Below are 18,877 nucleotides of genomic sequence, written 5' to 3' on the forward strand. Positions count from 1 at the left end.
CGAAGCGGACAGGTAAGAAGGTCACGTGACATACATTTTGCAACACTTAGGACTACTCTTCTGTATAGTACATTAGGTTAGGGGCGAGCGCCACTCCTTGTACTTTTGGATAGATAGATAGAGTAGACAGTCAGGACTCGGAAGACTCTTCGCGTGCTAATTATTTTGTTTCACATAGTTAGTTAGCTGGATGCTTCTGGGAAGTTAGATTTAGTTTGGGTTTTGTTCTTTGTTCCTTTAGCACCGCCCACGTCCATTCTGCCAGCTCTCCTGTCTTTGTATTTGTTTCAGTGTTGTAAATATTGTAAATAGTATATTTTGCCTTACTTTGTTTTGGATTTATTCGTTGTTTTTGTTCACTTTTGGAAAATATAAATGAAATCACAATTTTGGTATCATCTAATTTTGTATGTTTCATTTTTAATCTTTCGACTTTTGTTTTAATGGATTTTGATACGGCATTCCGAACGGAAAGAAAAACCCCTGGATTTCGTGACTCAGTGGTCCTTTAAGGTAATCAAAAATCGCTGCTTACATGGTCGACTCTTAATCAAAGGATTATATTAATCATATTAAAATCAGAGTATTGGTGTCCATGTATAATGATATCGCGAGCTGTCAAAGACATTTTCTGTCTCTGCCTTTAAGTTAATCCATGTGCCCTCAAATGTTTCATTAAGGCCCAATCCCAATTCTACCCCTTAGCCCTTCCCCCTCGTTTTGCGCGTTCCCGTGAAGGGGTAGGAGTGTCGCAATTCCCTTTAGCTTGAAGGCATAGGGCTAAGGGGAAGAGGTAGATACCCCTTTGATTGAAGATTTTTATTTGAAAACGATGTTATTTGCTATATGAACAATGGCAAGTGTGTGTGTGTTCTCACTGTTACTGTCCACAGGAGGCTCCAGATCATCAATGACTTCTCGCTTCTTCTGCAGGTCAGAATGAGCCTCGTGGAGCTTCACTCTGCACAACATACACACATTAACACAACCTTTAACAAACAGTAGAGAGAGAAAGAGAGAGAGAGAGAGACTCACAGATGCTCCTCCAGCTTCTTCTTCAACAATGACGACTGTGAAGAAACACACACACACACACACACACACACAAGGAAATGAGACGCGAACAGACCACAATGATCACACACACACTAACATCACTGATCACAACAAATACAGTCACAACAGACCAATCACAGAGCAGACGGGCCGGTGGGCGGTACTTACGATGACCTGCGGTGGCGGCAGACGATTGGTGGATTAGGAGAGGTGGGCGGATAAAAACAGACGAGCAGGCGTTAATTTCAGCACCGCACACGCAAAACGGTTACAGATTCCACACATAAATCAGACAAGAGGAGATGGAGATGATCAGGAGACAATAAACCAATCATAAGAAAGATCAGAGGTCAGTCAGTGCTGTCTGAGGAGATACGCCGCTGCATCCACACATTTAACACACATTAACTGCAGATTTAACAGCAAACCTCTGCAGAACTGGACTTTCACTGGGATTTGATTGGATTTGGCATTTGTTGTGTATGAATAAATTAGTGTGTCGCTGAATTTAAGTGGATTTTGAAAAACCTCAACTCAATTTAAAAATTTAATTTACTAAGTGTTTTAATAGTTTTATTTAATGATAATTACCTTGGTTGTGTAACATGAATACACTTTAAAAAAAAACTATAATATAATAATAATAATAATAATAATAATAATAATAATTATTATTATTATTATTATTATTTAATTTATTATTATTATTTACTTATGTATTTCAGTTAACTTATTTATTAATTTATTTATATATAATTTTATTTAGTTATTTTTAATTAATTCGTTAATTCGTTAATGTTCCATTCGTTAATTCGTTAATGTTCCATCCATCCATCCATCCAAAGTTCCTTCCATCCACTATCTGTCTGTCCGTCTATCCATCCGTCTGTCTGTCTGCCTGCCTGTCTGTCTATCTGTCTATCCGTCTATCCCTCTATCTATCCGTCTATCCATCTATCTATCCATCTGTCTGTCTGTCCATCCATCCATCTATCCATCTGTCTAATGTTCCATCCATCCATCCATCCGTGCCTAATATCTGATTTTTTTATATATATATATATATATATATATATATATATATATATAGATTTTAATCAACTAATTAATTTATATAGAATTGTATTTATTTATTTTAAATTTATTTGTTTAAATATAATTTTATTTAGCTATTTTCTATTTATTTATGTATTATTTATGTATATATTGTAATTAATTTATGTATTATTTTTGTAATTGATTTATTTATATCTAATTTTATTTAATGTATATATTTTAATTAATTAAATTATTTATATATAATTTTAATTATATATTTTATTGATCAATTAATTTTTTATAACTTTATGTATACGTTTGTAATTAATTAATTTATTTTTATATAATTTTATTGTATATATTTTTATTTATATATAACAAATATAACTTATATATATGTAGTTTTATTAATTTATCTATTTTCACATCCAATTAATGACCAAACACACTCATGTCTGTTCAGACTCACACGACTCATTTTAGATTCAATTCAATGAATCAGTTTGTTCAGATGAATCATTCAGATAAATCATTCAGTGAACTTCTTCAAATCACTAGCAATCCCAGAAGTCCCTGCAGTACATAGTTTCACAATAAAATAAATATTTGCATACTTCTCTGCTAGCAATGCCTTTATTAAGCGTATAACATCGTCAACTAAGCTTATTGGACTTTGCATTTGTTGCTAATGAATAAATTAGTGCGGTAAACATGCAATTAATTAAGTCTTTATCTCAATTAACTAATTGTTTTAATAGATATAGGTCAATGATAATAAGCTTGGGTGTGTAACGAATACACAATCTTCAATATATGTTTTTTATTAACATTTAATAACTGTACGATATTTGTTAATTTGATAAAAAAGGTATTAAATATATTATATAATTTAATATTATATTTTAAATAGTGCTGGGCAAAGATTGAAATTAATCCCATCCAAAATAAATAAAAAAATTGCTTTGACAATATATGTATATTTCTGTGTGTTTGTGTGTGCGCATTAATTAAATTTATTATGTACATAAAATTTTGTTACATAGTTATTTAAATGTAAAGATAATTTGGTAACACTATTTTGATGGTCCCTATTGCACATTTTGTTGACTTAAAATTGCATTGCAACTACATGCCAATTACTTCTCATGTGAGTATTAGTAGACTGTCTGCTTAATATCTGCTGATACTGCTCCTTTAACAGACATTTAACTGACTATAAGAAACTTCTCAAGTACATGTTAACTTACACCAACCCCAACCTAAGAGTATACTTAAAATCTACTGAGAATTAGTAGACATGTAGATGCAGTGTAACTTAAATTCAACAAAATGCGTTAAAGGGACCATCAAAATAAAGTGATACCAATAATCTGTATCATATACACATATTTTATATCTATTTTATATCTAAATATAATTGGGGTTTTTTTCAGATACATGTATGTGTGTGTGCATTTATATATACACTACATAACAAATATATTTAAAGCAGAATAAAGAAAAATATAATATATCTGAACAAACTTTTATTTTGGATGCGATTAATCATGAGTAATCTTCACCCAATAACATTTTAGATTCGCTTAACTTTTGAGACTGGTAATTTGTCACCTATAGTATTTATACTGAGGTATTACATTCTGATATCGTACCGAATCCAAAATTATGGTACGAAGCCGCCCATTTCAGTAGAATGATGCCAATGTTATGAATCATTTAAAATAAAAGCAGAAGTGTAAATGCAGGAGTCAGTTCAGCCATTTAAACAATAATGATTTGCAGAAGAGAGGCAGATCCTCCAGCAGACAGCAGCATGTGTGTGTGTGTGTGTGTGTGTGTGTGAACTCAATGTCAGATGAGTGATTTTATCTTAGACACAATCATCATGACCACAGTGTGTGAAAGTGTTCACTGATTTAGACGTGGTCTGTGTGTTATTGTGACACATCAGGACACAAATGCGTTTAACGACATGGGTATGACAGGTATTAAGAGAAGGTGGTGAATTATGAGGACATTGCTGATGACCTCATTTCTTAAAAAGCATCTAAATCACACAGAATGAGCTTTTTCAGAAAGCAAACCTGTACACAGTTTGCTGTGAGGGTTGGGTTTAGGAATAGAGCAATAGAAAATACAGTTTGTACAGTATAAAAACAATGGAAACCTATGGAATGTCCCCACAATTCACAAAAACAAACCTGTGTGTGTGTGTATAAACTTAACGTGAGAGGAGCAATTTGGTCTCAGACACAATCATGACCACAGTGTGTGAAAAAGTGTTCATTGATTCAGACGTAGCCTGTGTGTGTGTGTGTGTTTGTGTGTGTGTGTGTTACTGACGTCCTCGTTCCTGCTGTCCTGCTCCTGTAAAGCTCTCTGCAGCTCCTCCACCTGAGCGGACAGGTCTGAGATCTGCTGCTGACTCAACCTGACCAACACACAGATGACATCATCATCATCATCATCATCATCATCCATACACTGATGTACAATGAATACAGTTTATACAAATAAATTGAAGACTAAAATAGATTGTAACAAGGTTAAACACCTTAAGAAAAGCTAGAAATAACCAAAAACTGGCAGAAAATACCTGAAATAAAATTATTAAATTCAACATCAAGAAGAAACCATGTAGAAATAATTGATAAAACAAAAACTAGTATCTGTATATACACAAAATGCTACTTATAAATCTATAATAATTCTAAAATAACAGTATATATAGACTCCACTTATATATAAAGCTGAAAAACTACTTTTAAAGTAGATTTGAGGCATCTGCCAATACTCAATTATAATGACCATGAATGAAGTTTTCATCATGGACACTTTAAAATACTGTGAATCATTGCTTATTATTTAACATTTACCTTTAAAATTTATTAAATTATTTATCAATGTTATTTATAATTTACTTGTTTGATAACTTTTAGAAAGTCTACGAATACTCAGACTGACAGTGACGTTGAATACTAAACGCTTGAGGACTTAACAGGCTGTTTATTTTCTAACACAGACTGACCTGTTGTGCGTCTCGAGTGTGTTTTGTCTGCGCTGCGCCTCCTCCAGCTGCGTCTGGAGCTCCTCCAGTCTGTGTCTGTACGATTCCTCCTGAACACACAGCATCTTATTCTCCTGCTGCAGACGCACAACCGTATCCCTGACACACACACAAATATACGTAAAAAAGTTTAATAATTATATTAAACTTTATATATGCAAGAGCCATAATGTGATTTAATACAATTTATTAACACGTTTAATTGTGTACATTCGCTCTTTTCACCCCTGCTCCTTTGTTTGCGATGGTTTGCGCCGCCTTTATAGGACTGTTTTAAGTTACACTCAGCAGCCACTTTATTTAGTGCACCTGTCCGACTGCTCGTTAATGCAAATTTCTAATCAGCCAATCACATGGCAGCAACTCAATTCATTTAGGCATGTAGACATGGTCAGGATGATCTGCTGCAGTTCAAACCGAGCATCAGAATGGGGAAGAAAGAGGATTTAAGTGACTTTGAATGTGGCATGGTTGTTGGTGCCAGATGGGCTGGTCTGAGCATTTCAGAAACTGCTGATCTACTAGGACTTTCACGCACAACCATCTCTAAGGTTTACAGAGAATGGTCTGAAAAAGAGAAAATATCCAGTGAGCGTCAGTTCTGTGGGTGCAAATGCCTTGTTGAGGTCAGAGGAGAATGACCAGACTGGTTAGAGCTGATAGAAAGGCAACAGTAACTCTGCAGAAGAGCATTGCTGAACACACAACATGTCCAACCTTGAGGCGGATGGGCTACAGCAGCAGAAGACCACATCAGGTGCCACTCCTATCAGCTAAGAACAGGAAACTGAGGCTACAATTCACACAGGTCACCAAAACTGGACAATAGAAAATTGGAGAAACGTTGCCTGGTCTCGATTTCTGCTGCCACATTCGGATGGTCGGGTCAGAATTTGGCATCAACACCATGAAAGCATGGATCCATCCTGCCTTGTATCAACGGTTCAGGCTGGTGGTGGTGCTGTAATAGTGTGGGGGTATTTTCTTGGCACACTTTGGGCCCATTACTACCAATTGAGCATCATGTCAACACCACAGCCTACCTGAGTATTGCTGCTGACCATGTCCATCCCTTTATGACCACAGTGTCTCCATCTTCTGATGGCTACTTCCAGCAGGATAACACACCATGTCATAAAGCGCGAATCATCTCAGACTGGTTTCTTAAACATGACAATGAGTTCACTGTACTCAAATGGCCTCCACAGTCACCATATCTCAATCCAATAGAGCACCTTTAGAATGTGGTGGAACGGCAGATTCTCATCATGGATGCGCAGCCGACAAATCTGCAGCAACTGCGTGATGCTATCATGTCAATATAGAGCAAAATGTCTGAGGAATATTTCCAGTACCATGTTGAATCTACACCATGATGGATTAAGGCAGTTCTGAAGGCAAAAGGGGGTCCAACTGGGTACTAGTAAGGTGTTCATTTATGTTTGGAGAGACAAATTTGGTAAATCCTTCATTTTGAGCTCTGAAAAGTGATGTGAAATAAAAACTAATTGTAATACGACACTATGAAACATGACCCATTTGCTCATGCTTATTGCGCAAGCTCATACATGACACACAAAAAGTGAAATGAATAAGGAGGCTTGTGGATATAACACATCTAAATCAAGTCATTTTAGCTTGTCAAGTCAAATTTATGCATATGTTAGACTGTGGCTGGTGATCAAAAAAGTTAATGTCAAGCCCTGCTAATAAATATACCAAACAACGTAAAACACGCAAATTACACAAATTAAATCTCTTTTTAAACCCATAAAGTGTAATCTCTGGCAAAAATGCTCAGTAATTTTGGTAAATCAATAATAATTAGATGCAGTCAACAGTGTGTGAAGATGTTCCTGCTCACCTGAACTCTGTGGGCATGATTTCTGATGCCAGACTGCCAACCGCCCCTGCATCGCCAATCATAGAGTCTACAAACACACAGGTAGAGACAGCTGATTGGAGGAGGAGTGAGAGAGGGTGGGGCTTGTGTCTGTTAGTGAGAGCTGATTGGAGGAGGAGTGAAAGAAGGCGGGGCTTGTGTTTCTTAGGGGGACCACTGATTAGAGGATTGAGAGAGGGTGGGCCTTGTGTTTCCTAGGGAGAGAGCTGATTTAAGGAGGACAGAGAGGGTGGGGCTTGTTTTTATTAGGGGGACCACTGATTAGAGGAGTGAGAGAGGGTGGGGCTTGTGTTTATTAGGGAGAGAGCTGATTGGAGGAGAGAGAGAGGGCAGGGCTTGTTTATTAGGGAGAGTGCTGTTTGGAGGAGGAGTGAGAGAGGGTGGGGCTTGTGTTTATTAGGGAGAGAGCTGATTGGAGGAGAGGGAGAGGGCAGGGCTTGTTTATTAGGGAGAGTGCTGTTTGGAGGAGTGAGAGAGGGTGGGGCTTGTGTTTATTAGGGAGAGAGCTGATTGGAGGAGAGGGAGAGGCAGGGCTTGTTTATTAGGGAGAGTGCTGTTTGGAGGAGTGAGAGAGGGTGGGGCTTGTGTTTATTAGGGAGAGAGCTGATTGGAGGAGAGAGAGAGGGCAGGGCTTGTTTATTAGGGAGAGTGCTGTTTGGAGGAGGAGTGAGAGAGGGTGGGGCTTGTGTTTATTAGGGAGAGAGCTGATTGGAGGAGAGGGAGAGGGCAGGGCTTGTTTATTAGGGAGAGTGCTGTTTGGAGGAGTGAGAGAGGGTGGGGCTTGTGTTTATTAGGGAGAGAGCTGATTGGAGGAGAGAGAGAGGGCAGGGCTTGTTTATTAGGGAGAGAGCTGTTTGGAGGAGGAGTGAGAGAGGGTGGGGCTTGTGTTTATTAGGGAGAGTGCTGTTTGGAGGAGTGAGAGAGGGTGGGGCTTGTGTTTATTAGGGAGAGTGCTGTTTGGAGGAGTGAGAGAGGGTGGGGCTTGTGTTTATTAGGGAGAGAGCTGATTGGAGGAGGAGAGGGTGGGGCTTGTTTATTAGGGAGAGAGCTGTTTGGAGGAGGAGTGAGAGAGGGGGGGCTTGTTTAATAGGGAGAGAACTGATTGGAGGAGGAGTGAGAGAGGGTGGGGCTTGTTTTTTATAGGGAGAGAGCTGATAAGAGGAGACAGAGAGGGCAGGGCTTGTTTATTAGGGAGAGAGCTGATTGGAGGAGGAGTGAGAGAGGGTGGGGCTTGTGTTTCTTAGCGAGACCACGGATTAGAGGAGTGAGAGAGGGTGGGGCTTGTGTTTCTTAGGGAGAGAGCTGATTGGAGGAGGAGTGTGAGGGCATGGCTTGTGTTTCTTAGGGAGAAAGCTGATTGGAGGAGAGAGAGGATGTAGCTTGTGTTTCCTAAGGAGAGAGCTGACAGGAGGAGAAGAGCAGGCACAGCTAATGTTTCGTAGGAAGATGAGAAAGCTGACTGGAGGAGAGAACGTGGATGGGGCTAATGTTTCCTAGGAAGAAAGCTGATTGGAGGAGTGAGAGTGGGTGGGGCTAGTGCTTCTTAGAGGGTAAGCTGATTGGAAAAGGAGTGAGAGTGGGTGGGGCTTGTGTTTCTCGAGGAGAAAGCTGATTGGAGGAGGAGTGACGGGTGGAGCTTGTGTGCGTGTGAGACCTGTTAAACACTGCTGCTGGACTTGAGCACACCTCAGCTCTTCAGTCGTCTCTCTCAGTGTGTCTCGTTCAGAAATCAGCTTCTGTAACACACACAGTACTGTCAGATAGTGTTCAGCACAGTTGATCTCACAGTGAGTGATGGTTTAGTACCTCTCGCTCCTTCTGCAGGGTCTCGTATTTATCGTTGAGGTTCTTGTACTCAAACTGCCATTTTTCCGCCTTCATGGCCTCCGCTGAGTGTTTAGCGCTCATCTCATGAGCCTGAGGAGCACACACACACGCATTCCCATCATTCATTTGATTCGACTGAAGATGCTTTCTGATCAACTATATCAAATTATACAGTTCATTGCTGCAGAAATGTATTAAAAACACTCGAGTAAATCTCACAGAAAAATTCTAATCATACTTCAAATTTACTTCAAATAAGTCAGAATTATTCATCCTCCTGTGAAACTTGTATTCCTTTTTAAATATTTCCTCTAAAATAATATTAAATACTATTATTATTAGAAATTAATCAGACAAATCAAAAGATCACACTTTAACGTCAGTAATTGTTGCAGGAAAATATGCATTTGTGTGTCAAATATGCACTAGGGCTGCACGATAGTGGAAAAATCTAACATTGCGATATCATTTTATTTTGCGATACATAATGCCATATTAATACAATTTCACCAGATGACTTACTATCTCTATTTGGAAAGAATCTGTAATGTTAGATCAATTGGGATGATTCATTGAGATGAAAATCTAATACATCTATAAACTGACAACTGAATTGGGGTCCCCCCCGACACATTATCGTTGTGGTCTGTGCTGTTTGCAGTGCATTTCTGTATTTGTATGTGTTGTGAGTATGTGCACGTTATGTTCCAGGAATTCTGTGTGTGTGTGTAGCACTCTTTTTCGCTATCTCTCTCCCTCTCTCTTGGATTGTTATTAGCTGTAGGATCGGTCAATCTACATTGTCTTTGGTGACATGGCGGATTCTGCGGCCAATCTGAGTGGTCGCCAGGATTTTAAAAGGACGACGAGTGGGACGCTGGACAGAGGCGTTTGCGTTCCTGTTTTGTTCTTATTTAATCCTGTTATTTCTTTTGTTTTGGTACTTGATATTGTTTTGTCAAAGTTGTCATTGGCATCTGGTTTATTTTCACTCATTTTCTTTTTTAATCTTCATTTGAGATCATTTGTTGATATTCTTTGTTTTCCCCAGGAGATTTGGAGAGGTAGATGTCACGTCACTTGCATCCTTACAACACCCAGTGAACCTGTGTATAGACACACTAGGTTTAGGAGTGAACGCTGTCTTTGTATTCTTCTGTTTGTTTCAGTTTCAGTTTCCTTTATTTTGTCATTCAAAACATCTCAATAAAATTGTAATGCAGAACGAAATTACGCTGCAACAGACCCAACAAGAACATAAAAAACATCACTATACAAACACTATAAAATCCTAACATGATAGACAAGCTTTATAATTTCATAAAAATATAGTTATATAAGAGATAACCTGATTTAAAAAGAAATCTCAGTAAAGAGTAACTTAATACTAAAATACATATTTCACCATTTGTTATAATAGTTATAATATTAATCATTTATGCTAGTTTAACTATTTATTGATTTACTATTTTACACTAGCTATCAATAGTGTTTAAGAATTGGTCTCATTCAAAAGTCTTATAATGACAGGATAAAAACGATCACGAAACCGCACTGATTTAGTCCTCAGGCTTCTGTAACGCCAGCCTGATGGCATACGCGTGAGCAGGCTATAGCCAGGGTGAGTTGGATCCCTTAAAATGCTATTTGCCCTAGACAGACGACGTCGTTGATCAAGTTCCTCGATAGATGTCAACTTGACTCCAACAGACCTTTCAGCTGACTTTATGATCCTCTTGATGGTGTTCTTGTCAGATACACTACTGTTCTCATACCAAAGGGAGATGCCATTAGTGAGAACAATCTCAACAGCCCCTCTGTAAAAAGTTGTAAGAATTGATGGGCTGAGGTGTGCCCTTTTTAACCTTCTCAGAAAGTGCAGTCGTTGGTGCGCTTTCCTTGCAAGACAAGTGGTATGGAGAGACCAAGTCAAGTTCTCAGTAACGTGGACCCCCAGGAATTTAACCTGCTGTACAGTCTCTGATTTAAGATCAGACTAGGTAAGTTAGGGTGTGTAAACGTCGAAGACTTGCTCTCGATTATTTTGTTTTCAGTTCAAGAGTTCACACTTAGATATTGTTTGACAACTGTTAGCAGGTTTGGCATGCTGTCCCAGGAGAGAACCCTGAGCTCGGAGATAGGTGAGCCCAGGGCTCCCGCCTGGTCCATAGAGCATATAAGGGGAGTACGAGATCAGGTGGTTCTCGAGAGCTCCCCGTGGTAAAAGAAAAAAGGAGGAGAAGGGGTGGATGGGGGGTTTCTTCGGAAAACGAAGATAAGAGAGTAGTTCTAGCTAGGCTACTTATAGTGAGTTGGGGTTAATCTGATTGGCTAGCTAGTGAATGTAGATGAGTGGCCAGCAGCAGTCAATCATATCACGTGCTCCTCTCGAAATTAGTTTGAAAACTTCACTTAGGTAAAAGGGTTATACAGAGTCAGTTTGATTTTTTGGTTTTGTTATTTTCTTTTCTTTCAGCGCCACTTTCCGAAAGGTTTATTGTTTTTGGATTATTTTGTTGTTATAAATTGTATATAATTTACCTTTTGTTGTTATTTGTTGTTATCTATCCTACTCTTCTTTATTATTACTATTTTCTGTTTATCTTTGATTGTTGTATAATAAATTGATCTCTTTTTTGGCAGTGGTTTGGTTGATCCATCTCCTTTTATTACACAAGATTGTCACAATATAAAAGTTACTTACTTTAGTCTCTAGATTAACATCAAGAAGTGGTAACAATGCATAATAATCTATAAATACAATTAAGAAAAAGAAACAATTAAAATAAAGTGAATCATGAGTCTAACAGTATTTAAGTACAGTAACTAAATGATAAAAATAATTCAATAAAATTACTCATAGTTAAGGGCAAAAACTATACAACTTTTATCTGAATGTTTTTAGAATCATTATACAATCACAGGCATCAAAAACACAAGCAAATGATAAATTATAATGCAGACATAACACTGCATATCCTGTAATGTGACACTTGTGAATGATCACACTGCGATATCGATGCTGAAACCATAGATTGTGCAGCCCTAACATGCACATCTAATCATTCATGCTTTTATATTCATGAAATAAATATTCATAAATGTCACCATATTTTATATACATGACTAATTCAATATTTGATCATGTTGAAATGTGTTTTTTTTAGATTAAATTAATTATTATTTTTAATCATTTTATTTTCCAATGTGCAATTTCAATTGAAGGAAAAACAAATAAGTCAATGGAGAGAAAAGTGCAGATGTGGCAGTTAAACGGAGCAGGATGATCATGATGATCTGCTGACTGATGATGTTCAAGTCTGACCTGTCTCTTGTAGGAGTCGAGCTGTGAGCGGACGGCGTTGGCTCTGCGCTGCTCCTCCTCCAGTTCGCAGGTGCGCTGCATGTAGACGTGGTTCCTCTCCTCCAGCAGACGCACCTGACGCCGCAGGTCTCCCAGATCCTCCAGCTTACGCTTGTACGTCTCCACCATCGCCTCCAGGCGGCTCACACGGTCAGAAGAGTGCCTGAAACACACCCACACACACATATGAAGGTTTGTTTTTGTGAACTGTGGGGACATTACATAGGCTTCCATTGTTTCCATCAAACTAGCCATGGCACGATAACCGGCTTAGAGGTTTGATGCAGTTTGGAAACCCTCCACATCGAAAACTACTGGTCAGCCCATGATCCAGCAACATCTGAAAAACAAATCACTTATAAACCAGCATCCTATAGACCTATCATTTAATCTTTATTTAGTTATATTTTTCAATAGTTTCCTTAAAGGTGCAGTAGGTGATCTGCCAAAATACTAACCGGTTAGTATATTATCTTTGAACGACAGGGGAGGGACTGTTTCAAAACCACGCCTCCTGAAATCGCGAACGCGCGCACCGTGAAAAGACAGCAGACAACCCATTAGTTCATGTCATTCGCCAGTTAGAAATGCATGTAGTGGTTGGCCGGCGGCTTGCAGGAATTACACTTACTACTAAGCCGTACTTGCATGCCATTTCAGAGCGAATATTCAGAGTAGCATGGTAAACACCATGACGAGGCTGTCATTGTTCAAAAATGAAACACTGTGAATATAAAAGCAACTTCAGCTCAGTAAAGCAGACTAGGCGGAATAGCGCTATTTAATTATGTTTTGACGTTAAACTAAATATAAATCTACATTATCAATGTTGTAAAAGGTCTCTTATGAAACTGAGAATAGTCACATCAATCTTTCACCAATCTTTCAATCATTTCAGTGGCTGAACAACACTTCTGTGCATATAACCCATTCATAAAACAATCCAATCTACATCAGCTCTGCGTGAAGCTAAAATAGTTTTAAAACAGAACATTACCCGTCTAACAGATATACTTCAGCCACGGTGTCGTCCTTCCTCCAACGAGCACAACTAACACCGATATTGATTCAGGATTTGTTTCAAATTAGCATTTGATTTTACCACGACTGTGACCGTCTCGTGTGCAGGTGAACCCTCGGCGTGCATGCGCTAATGGCGGATATGCGTGAACGGAGATGCGCAGAAGCCCAAATCTACATTTGTTGACAGACAGTTTGGGCTAATTATCGGAATTATGGGAGATGTCGGCCTGACAATATTTAATTGGACGAACATTTTTAGTCTTCTGCCTTACGCAGAATATAGACGAATTAACAACCTACGTCACACATGACGTCACACGGGTCCCCAGTTGCAAAAGAGACCGGTTGCAATGGTAAACATGTCGTGTTGTGCGGTAGGATGCCAAATTCGAAGTCCAAAAATAGAAAACTTAACTTTTACCGTACACCACACTGCTTTAATGCCAACTGCAGACGTCTTTGGCTAAAAGGTAGCTGGATGAAGTGACGACCTAATTAAAACTGCTGGACTCTGCAGTTCTCATGTTATATCAGGTGAGTTCACGCTATGCTGAATCATACACATTACTCGTTTTTGATTGCAGAAATGATTTCAGCAAAACCAGTAACACATGGTGAATTAAACTGCGGACACTGAATGCTCAGAATGAAACGTGAAAGTGTAGGTTATTAAGGTAAAGTTGGTTTTATATTCACACATTCATTCAGTGACAACTTGTGACACACTCCCTATATTGTTTACCACGGCACTTTGAATAATCGGTCTGAAATAACCTGCACGTGTTTTATTTGACTGTGAACAATGTTGTACTGTGATAGTCATTGGCTGCTAATATGATTTCACTATTTAGAGTTTGCAAATAATACTTTACTGAAATTATATTATTAAGGGGAAAGTGCGAATGTCCGAATATAAAACCAACTTTTCCTCTATGTGTAAGTTCACATACCCTGCCGTACAGGTGCAGTTCTCTGTCAGAATGCTGTCGTTTTGTGTGTTGGTGATTAATTACCCACGCCTTGTACAGTTCTGTCTTCTTTCCTTGTCTTTAGCTAGGCAGAACCTCGGTTTTTAGCACTACATAGTTTTGAATCTGGTAATCATGGAGCATTATTTCTTACACAGGACCACACAGAACAAAATTGTAGGCATCCAAAGACTTGTAGGCCTTTAACTTCTCTCGTTACACTTGGAGCTTCAATGAGATTGTACATTTCGGGCTGGATGCTTGGTCATTTAGTCTTATCCAATATCCATTAGGAGAATGCTATCGCAAATGGACCTGTCAGATGAACGCTGCTCACTTTAATGTTAATTTTGTCAAATCACTGTGCTTATCACTGGTAGACGAGCTGTTATAATAAGCTGAAAGCATTATGTAAATAATATATATAATGTGTAATCAATATATCTTATTTCTAAGACAACAACAAACTCTGTACCGCATCGGATGTCATTCCCTCGCTGTAAATGCTAGCGCCCCACTTTTTTTTTTTTGCCACCTCACTGCGGGCGCATCCTGAATGTTTACAAACATGGAAATTGGTCTATAAAAATACATAAACACATTTAGATCATTTATTTTAATCATTACTACTGGACTGTGAAGAGACTTTCAACCAGCACAACAACAAATGTTTCTGAAGACAATCACCTACTGCACCTTTAATCTGAGCAGTTCAAGACGTAGCTACTTTTTCTAAGTTTATCATCTGAAAAAGAAAAAAAAGAACTATAAAAGAAGAAGAATTACATAATATTATTATTATTATTATTATTATTATTATTATTATTATTATTATTATTATTATTATTCGCACTTTACAAATAGGTTCCATTAGTTAATGTTAATGTATTCCTAAAACATGAAGAAACAATCACCAATACATCACAGTTTTTTCATCTTTGTTATGGTCAGTTATTGAAAATTTACTCTGCATTCATTTGAAAACGCATTGAAAACGCATAGCTTTATTGAGTTAAAGCTATTTCAAAAAATAGATTCTAGATCAATGTGAAATCTGGAATCTTAGGCTTAAAATAAATCTCAATTATTCTGTTTTACTGCATTTTTTAGTCAAGTAAACGCAACCCTGGTGAGCAGAACAGTCATTTTTTATCTTCAGACTCTTGTTTGAGTCAATAGCCGCATTTCCACTATCGGGCCAGTGCGAGCCAGGGCTTTAATCGGGCCAGGCAGGGCCAATAGCCCGGGAGGTTGAGAAATGAGGCCGAAATCATGTCGCGTTTCCACTGTCGGGCTAGTCGCTCGCAGCGCGTCACGCAAACACCGCCCCCAGAACGTCCCCTGAATCAAACGTCACACAAAACGTCACACAACCCGCCCACTTCAGCGGGAACAAAAAACTCAAATTATAGCCACAAACACAACCTGGCATCCCTACGAGAGCTGGAAGATGGAGAACACCGAAGCGATTGCTTTTTTACTGTTTGTGGTGTGTTTGTGGTGTTTGTACTGTTTTCGATGTACTTGATAACGTCCTCATTTCTGCAAACGCCGTCTATTTGCCTCTGAACATTTTCCTCGGCCCAAATGTTCAGAAGAGCCCTGGTGTCCTCAACTGACCAGTACTGTCTGCTATCCATTTTTTCTTCTTCTTAGTGAGATGATCAAGCGCGATAGCAAAACAAATGTAAGGGAAGAAAGCATCTTGTCTCCTCTTTACCTGACAGGAAAACTCCGCCTTTGTACGTAACCCCGCCCCGAAGCCCCAGTTGGCCCTCCTTGGCCCAAGGTATTCGGCGGGCCGAAAAAGGCCGGACGCTGGCCCCAAGGAAGCCCCGCTTTGGCCCGATTACGCCCCGAAGTGATAGTGGAAACGCGACTGGCCTTGGCTCGCCCTGGCTCGCTCGCTTTAGGCGCGGTAGTGGAAACGCGGCTAATGTGTGTGTGTGTGTGAGAGAGAGCAAGAGAGAGAGAGACTGTTTGTTTGTGTGTGAGAAAGACTGCTTGTATGTGTGAGAGACTATGTTTGTGACTGTATGAGAGTAACTGTATGTGTGTGTCTGACCTCAGGATGTCCATCTCGTCTTTGAGAGCCTGGGCCTCCTGAGCGAGGCTGGTCAGATCTTCATTTCTGATCTGCAGGTCCATCACCTCTCGCTCCAGAACTTCAGCTCGCACACGCAGATCATCTCGACTGTTCTCCAGCCTCAACACACACACACACACACACACACACCTCAATCAGGCTGAAACACTACATCAAATATTAGTAATGTGACATATTATGGTAAGAAATACATTTAAATATAATAATAATAATAATAGTAATAATAATAATAATAATAAACAATAATAAACAAACAATATTAACAACAACACATTATTATTATTTTTATTATTTCTTATTATCATCATTATTATTAATTATTATTGTTGTGATTATTATTATTATTATTTCTTATTATCATCATTATTATTTATTATTATTGTTGTGATTATTATTATTATTATTATTATTATTATTATTATTATTATTATTTTAGTAGTAGTAGATTTAAATACATTTATTTATTTGTTATAAAGAAACCAAATTAATATCAAACTATTGAATTAGCATCCATTATTTATATTATACATTATTAATATTTATTTTCAATATTAATTAGATAATGTAATATTGTGTTTGTTTGAAAAGATTTACCCAAAAGCCAATTAATAATTGGGATTCATTATATAAAAATAACCGTACTGTACTGAAACAAATACAATATCACACTCTTCAAATAACATCAAATTAAATGTAATCCTAAACTATAACTTGTATTACATACAAATATATAACTGCTTAGTTTAAAGACTGCAAACAGAAATCAAATGATTGCAATCGACCTGATGAGACTTGATGAGTTAATAATCATAATAACAGTAATAAATGTAATATAGCATTAAAACAATATCACCTAAAGTAGACTGCATTTTGTTTTGCCATAATATTGTTTTTTTGCACTTTTTAAATTGCATTAGTTTTTTAACTGTTATAGTTAATTAATTAATTCGCGATATTACAGAAATAATGGATATATTGTAATGTATTACAGAAATTAATACATCACATACAGTTGAAGTCAGAATTATTAGCCCCCCCTGTTTATTTTTTCTGGTTTATTTTATCTTAATAGTAAATAATATTTGACTTGATATTTTTCAAGACACTTCTATACAGCTTAAAGTGACATTTAAAGGCTTAACTAGGTTAATTAGGCAGGATAGGGTAATTAGGCAAGTTATTGTATAATGATGTTCTGTTATTGTATAGTTTGTTCTGTAGAATATAAAAAAAAGGGGGCTAATAATTTTGACCTTAAAATGTTTTTTTTTTTTCCAAACTGCTTTTATTCTAGTCGAAATAAAACAAATAAGACTTTCTCCAGAAGAAAAAATATTATCAGACATACTGTGAAAATTTCCTTGCTCTGTTAAACATCATTTGGAAAATATTTAAAAAAGAAAAAAATTCAAAGGGAGGCGAATAATTCTGACTTCAACTGTAGCTAATATCAATATAGTGCTATTAATAGTTTAAAATACTGTTAAAATATTAATTACATTTACTATTAAAGAGATTTAATACAGATAAAGTAAATATAAATAAAAATACTAATAATAATAAATGTAATATAATTAAGGCAAAATATCATAGCTCTCATGAATATCATAATATCAAAATAATATCCCCTAATTTATAATTCTGAAATATAATTATTATATTTTTGTTGCATAAATACAAAATTGCATTGTTGAAACTGACTAATTATTTCATTTGCAATATTACAGAAACAATGCTAACATCTCACATCCCCAATATCGATATAGTGCTATAAATTAAAAAAAATTAAATGCTAAAAATATTACATTTAATATTCATATTTCATACAGAAAAATGTTCTATAATACATTTGCATTATTTTATTTTGATATACAAGGATATATCAGTGCTTCCCATAGTCTTGAAATATACCACCTGGATTGAAACACCTTTTACCCCATGCTACATAAATGGTTAACTACATGCGACAAACAAAATAATAATGTGACTTTTAGCCATATTTTCATTTATTATGACACTGTTATACATTAGTTTCTTTTCAATGGGTTAAATTAACTCAGATAAAGTCTTTGCCTGGGAAGCACAGTATATTATTACAGCTATTATTAATATAGTATTAGGTAGAAGTATGACACATGGAGGCTGATCTAGGCGTGAAAGGCTGTGGGCCCGGTGGTGGAGCTGCGTGAGGAGGCTCACACCTGTAGTTCTCCTCCTGCAGCTGCTCCATCTGACTCTGCAGCAGCAGCAGCTTCTTGTTGGTGATGGTGGAGGAGACGTCAGATGGCTCGCAGTGAGACACGCGCTCCCGCAGAGACTGAACCTCCACCTGCAGACACGACTTCTCCTCCATCAGGACGGACAGCTGAAACACACACACACACATACACACATATAAATATAATCATTAAAGTATATTATACAAACAGATTTTTTTATTTTTTTGGAAAAGAACACTATATATTCTGTATAAATATATATAAACAAAACCAGCTACAACAAATGTTACAGGAGCACGAGTGAA

The 18,877-nt window shown here is 37.4% G+C and overlaps 1 protein-coding gene across 1 annotated transcript in view; it reads right to left on the bottom strand.

The window, feature by feature from the left end:
* The window catches only part of hook2 (hook microtubule-tethering protein 2), a 52,193-nt gene that overhangs the window by 7,651 nt on the left and 25,665 nt on the right, over positions 1-18,877 (bottom strand). Inside the window, exons 8-17 of the mRNA XM_056448519.1 lie at positions 18,555-18,718; positions 16,312-16,452; positions 12,217-12,418; positions 8,871-8,981; positions 8,719-8,800; positions 7,026-7,092; positions 5,123-5,260; positions 4,438-4,525; positions 1,036-1,070; positions 879-961 (exon numbers count right to left, since the gene is read on the bottom strand). Of these exons, the coding sequence (XP_056304494.1) occupies positions 879-961; positions 1,036-1,070; positions 4,438-4,525; positions 5,123-5,260; positions 7,026-7,092; positions 8,719-8,800; positions 8,871-8,981; positions 12,217-12,418; positions 16,312-16,452; positions 18,555-18,718 (1,111 nt within the window). The remainder of the gene's footprint in view (positions 1-878; positions 962-1,035; positions 1,071-4,437; positions 4,526-5,122; positions 5,261-7,025; positions 7,093-8,718; positions 8,801-8,870; positions 8,982-12,216; positions 12,419-16,311; positions 16,453-18,554; positions 18,719-18,877) is intronic.

Source organism: Danio aesculapii, chromosome 3 (assembly GCF_903798145.1).
Source record: "Danio aesculapii chromosome 3, fDanAes4.1, whole genome shotgun sequence".
Lineage (NCBI taxonomy): Eukaryota > Metazoa > Chordata > Actinopteri > Cypriniformes > Danionidae > Danio > Danio aesculapii.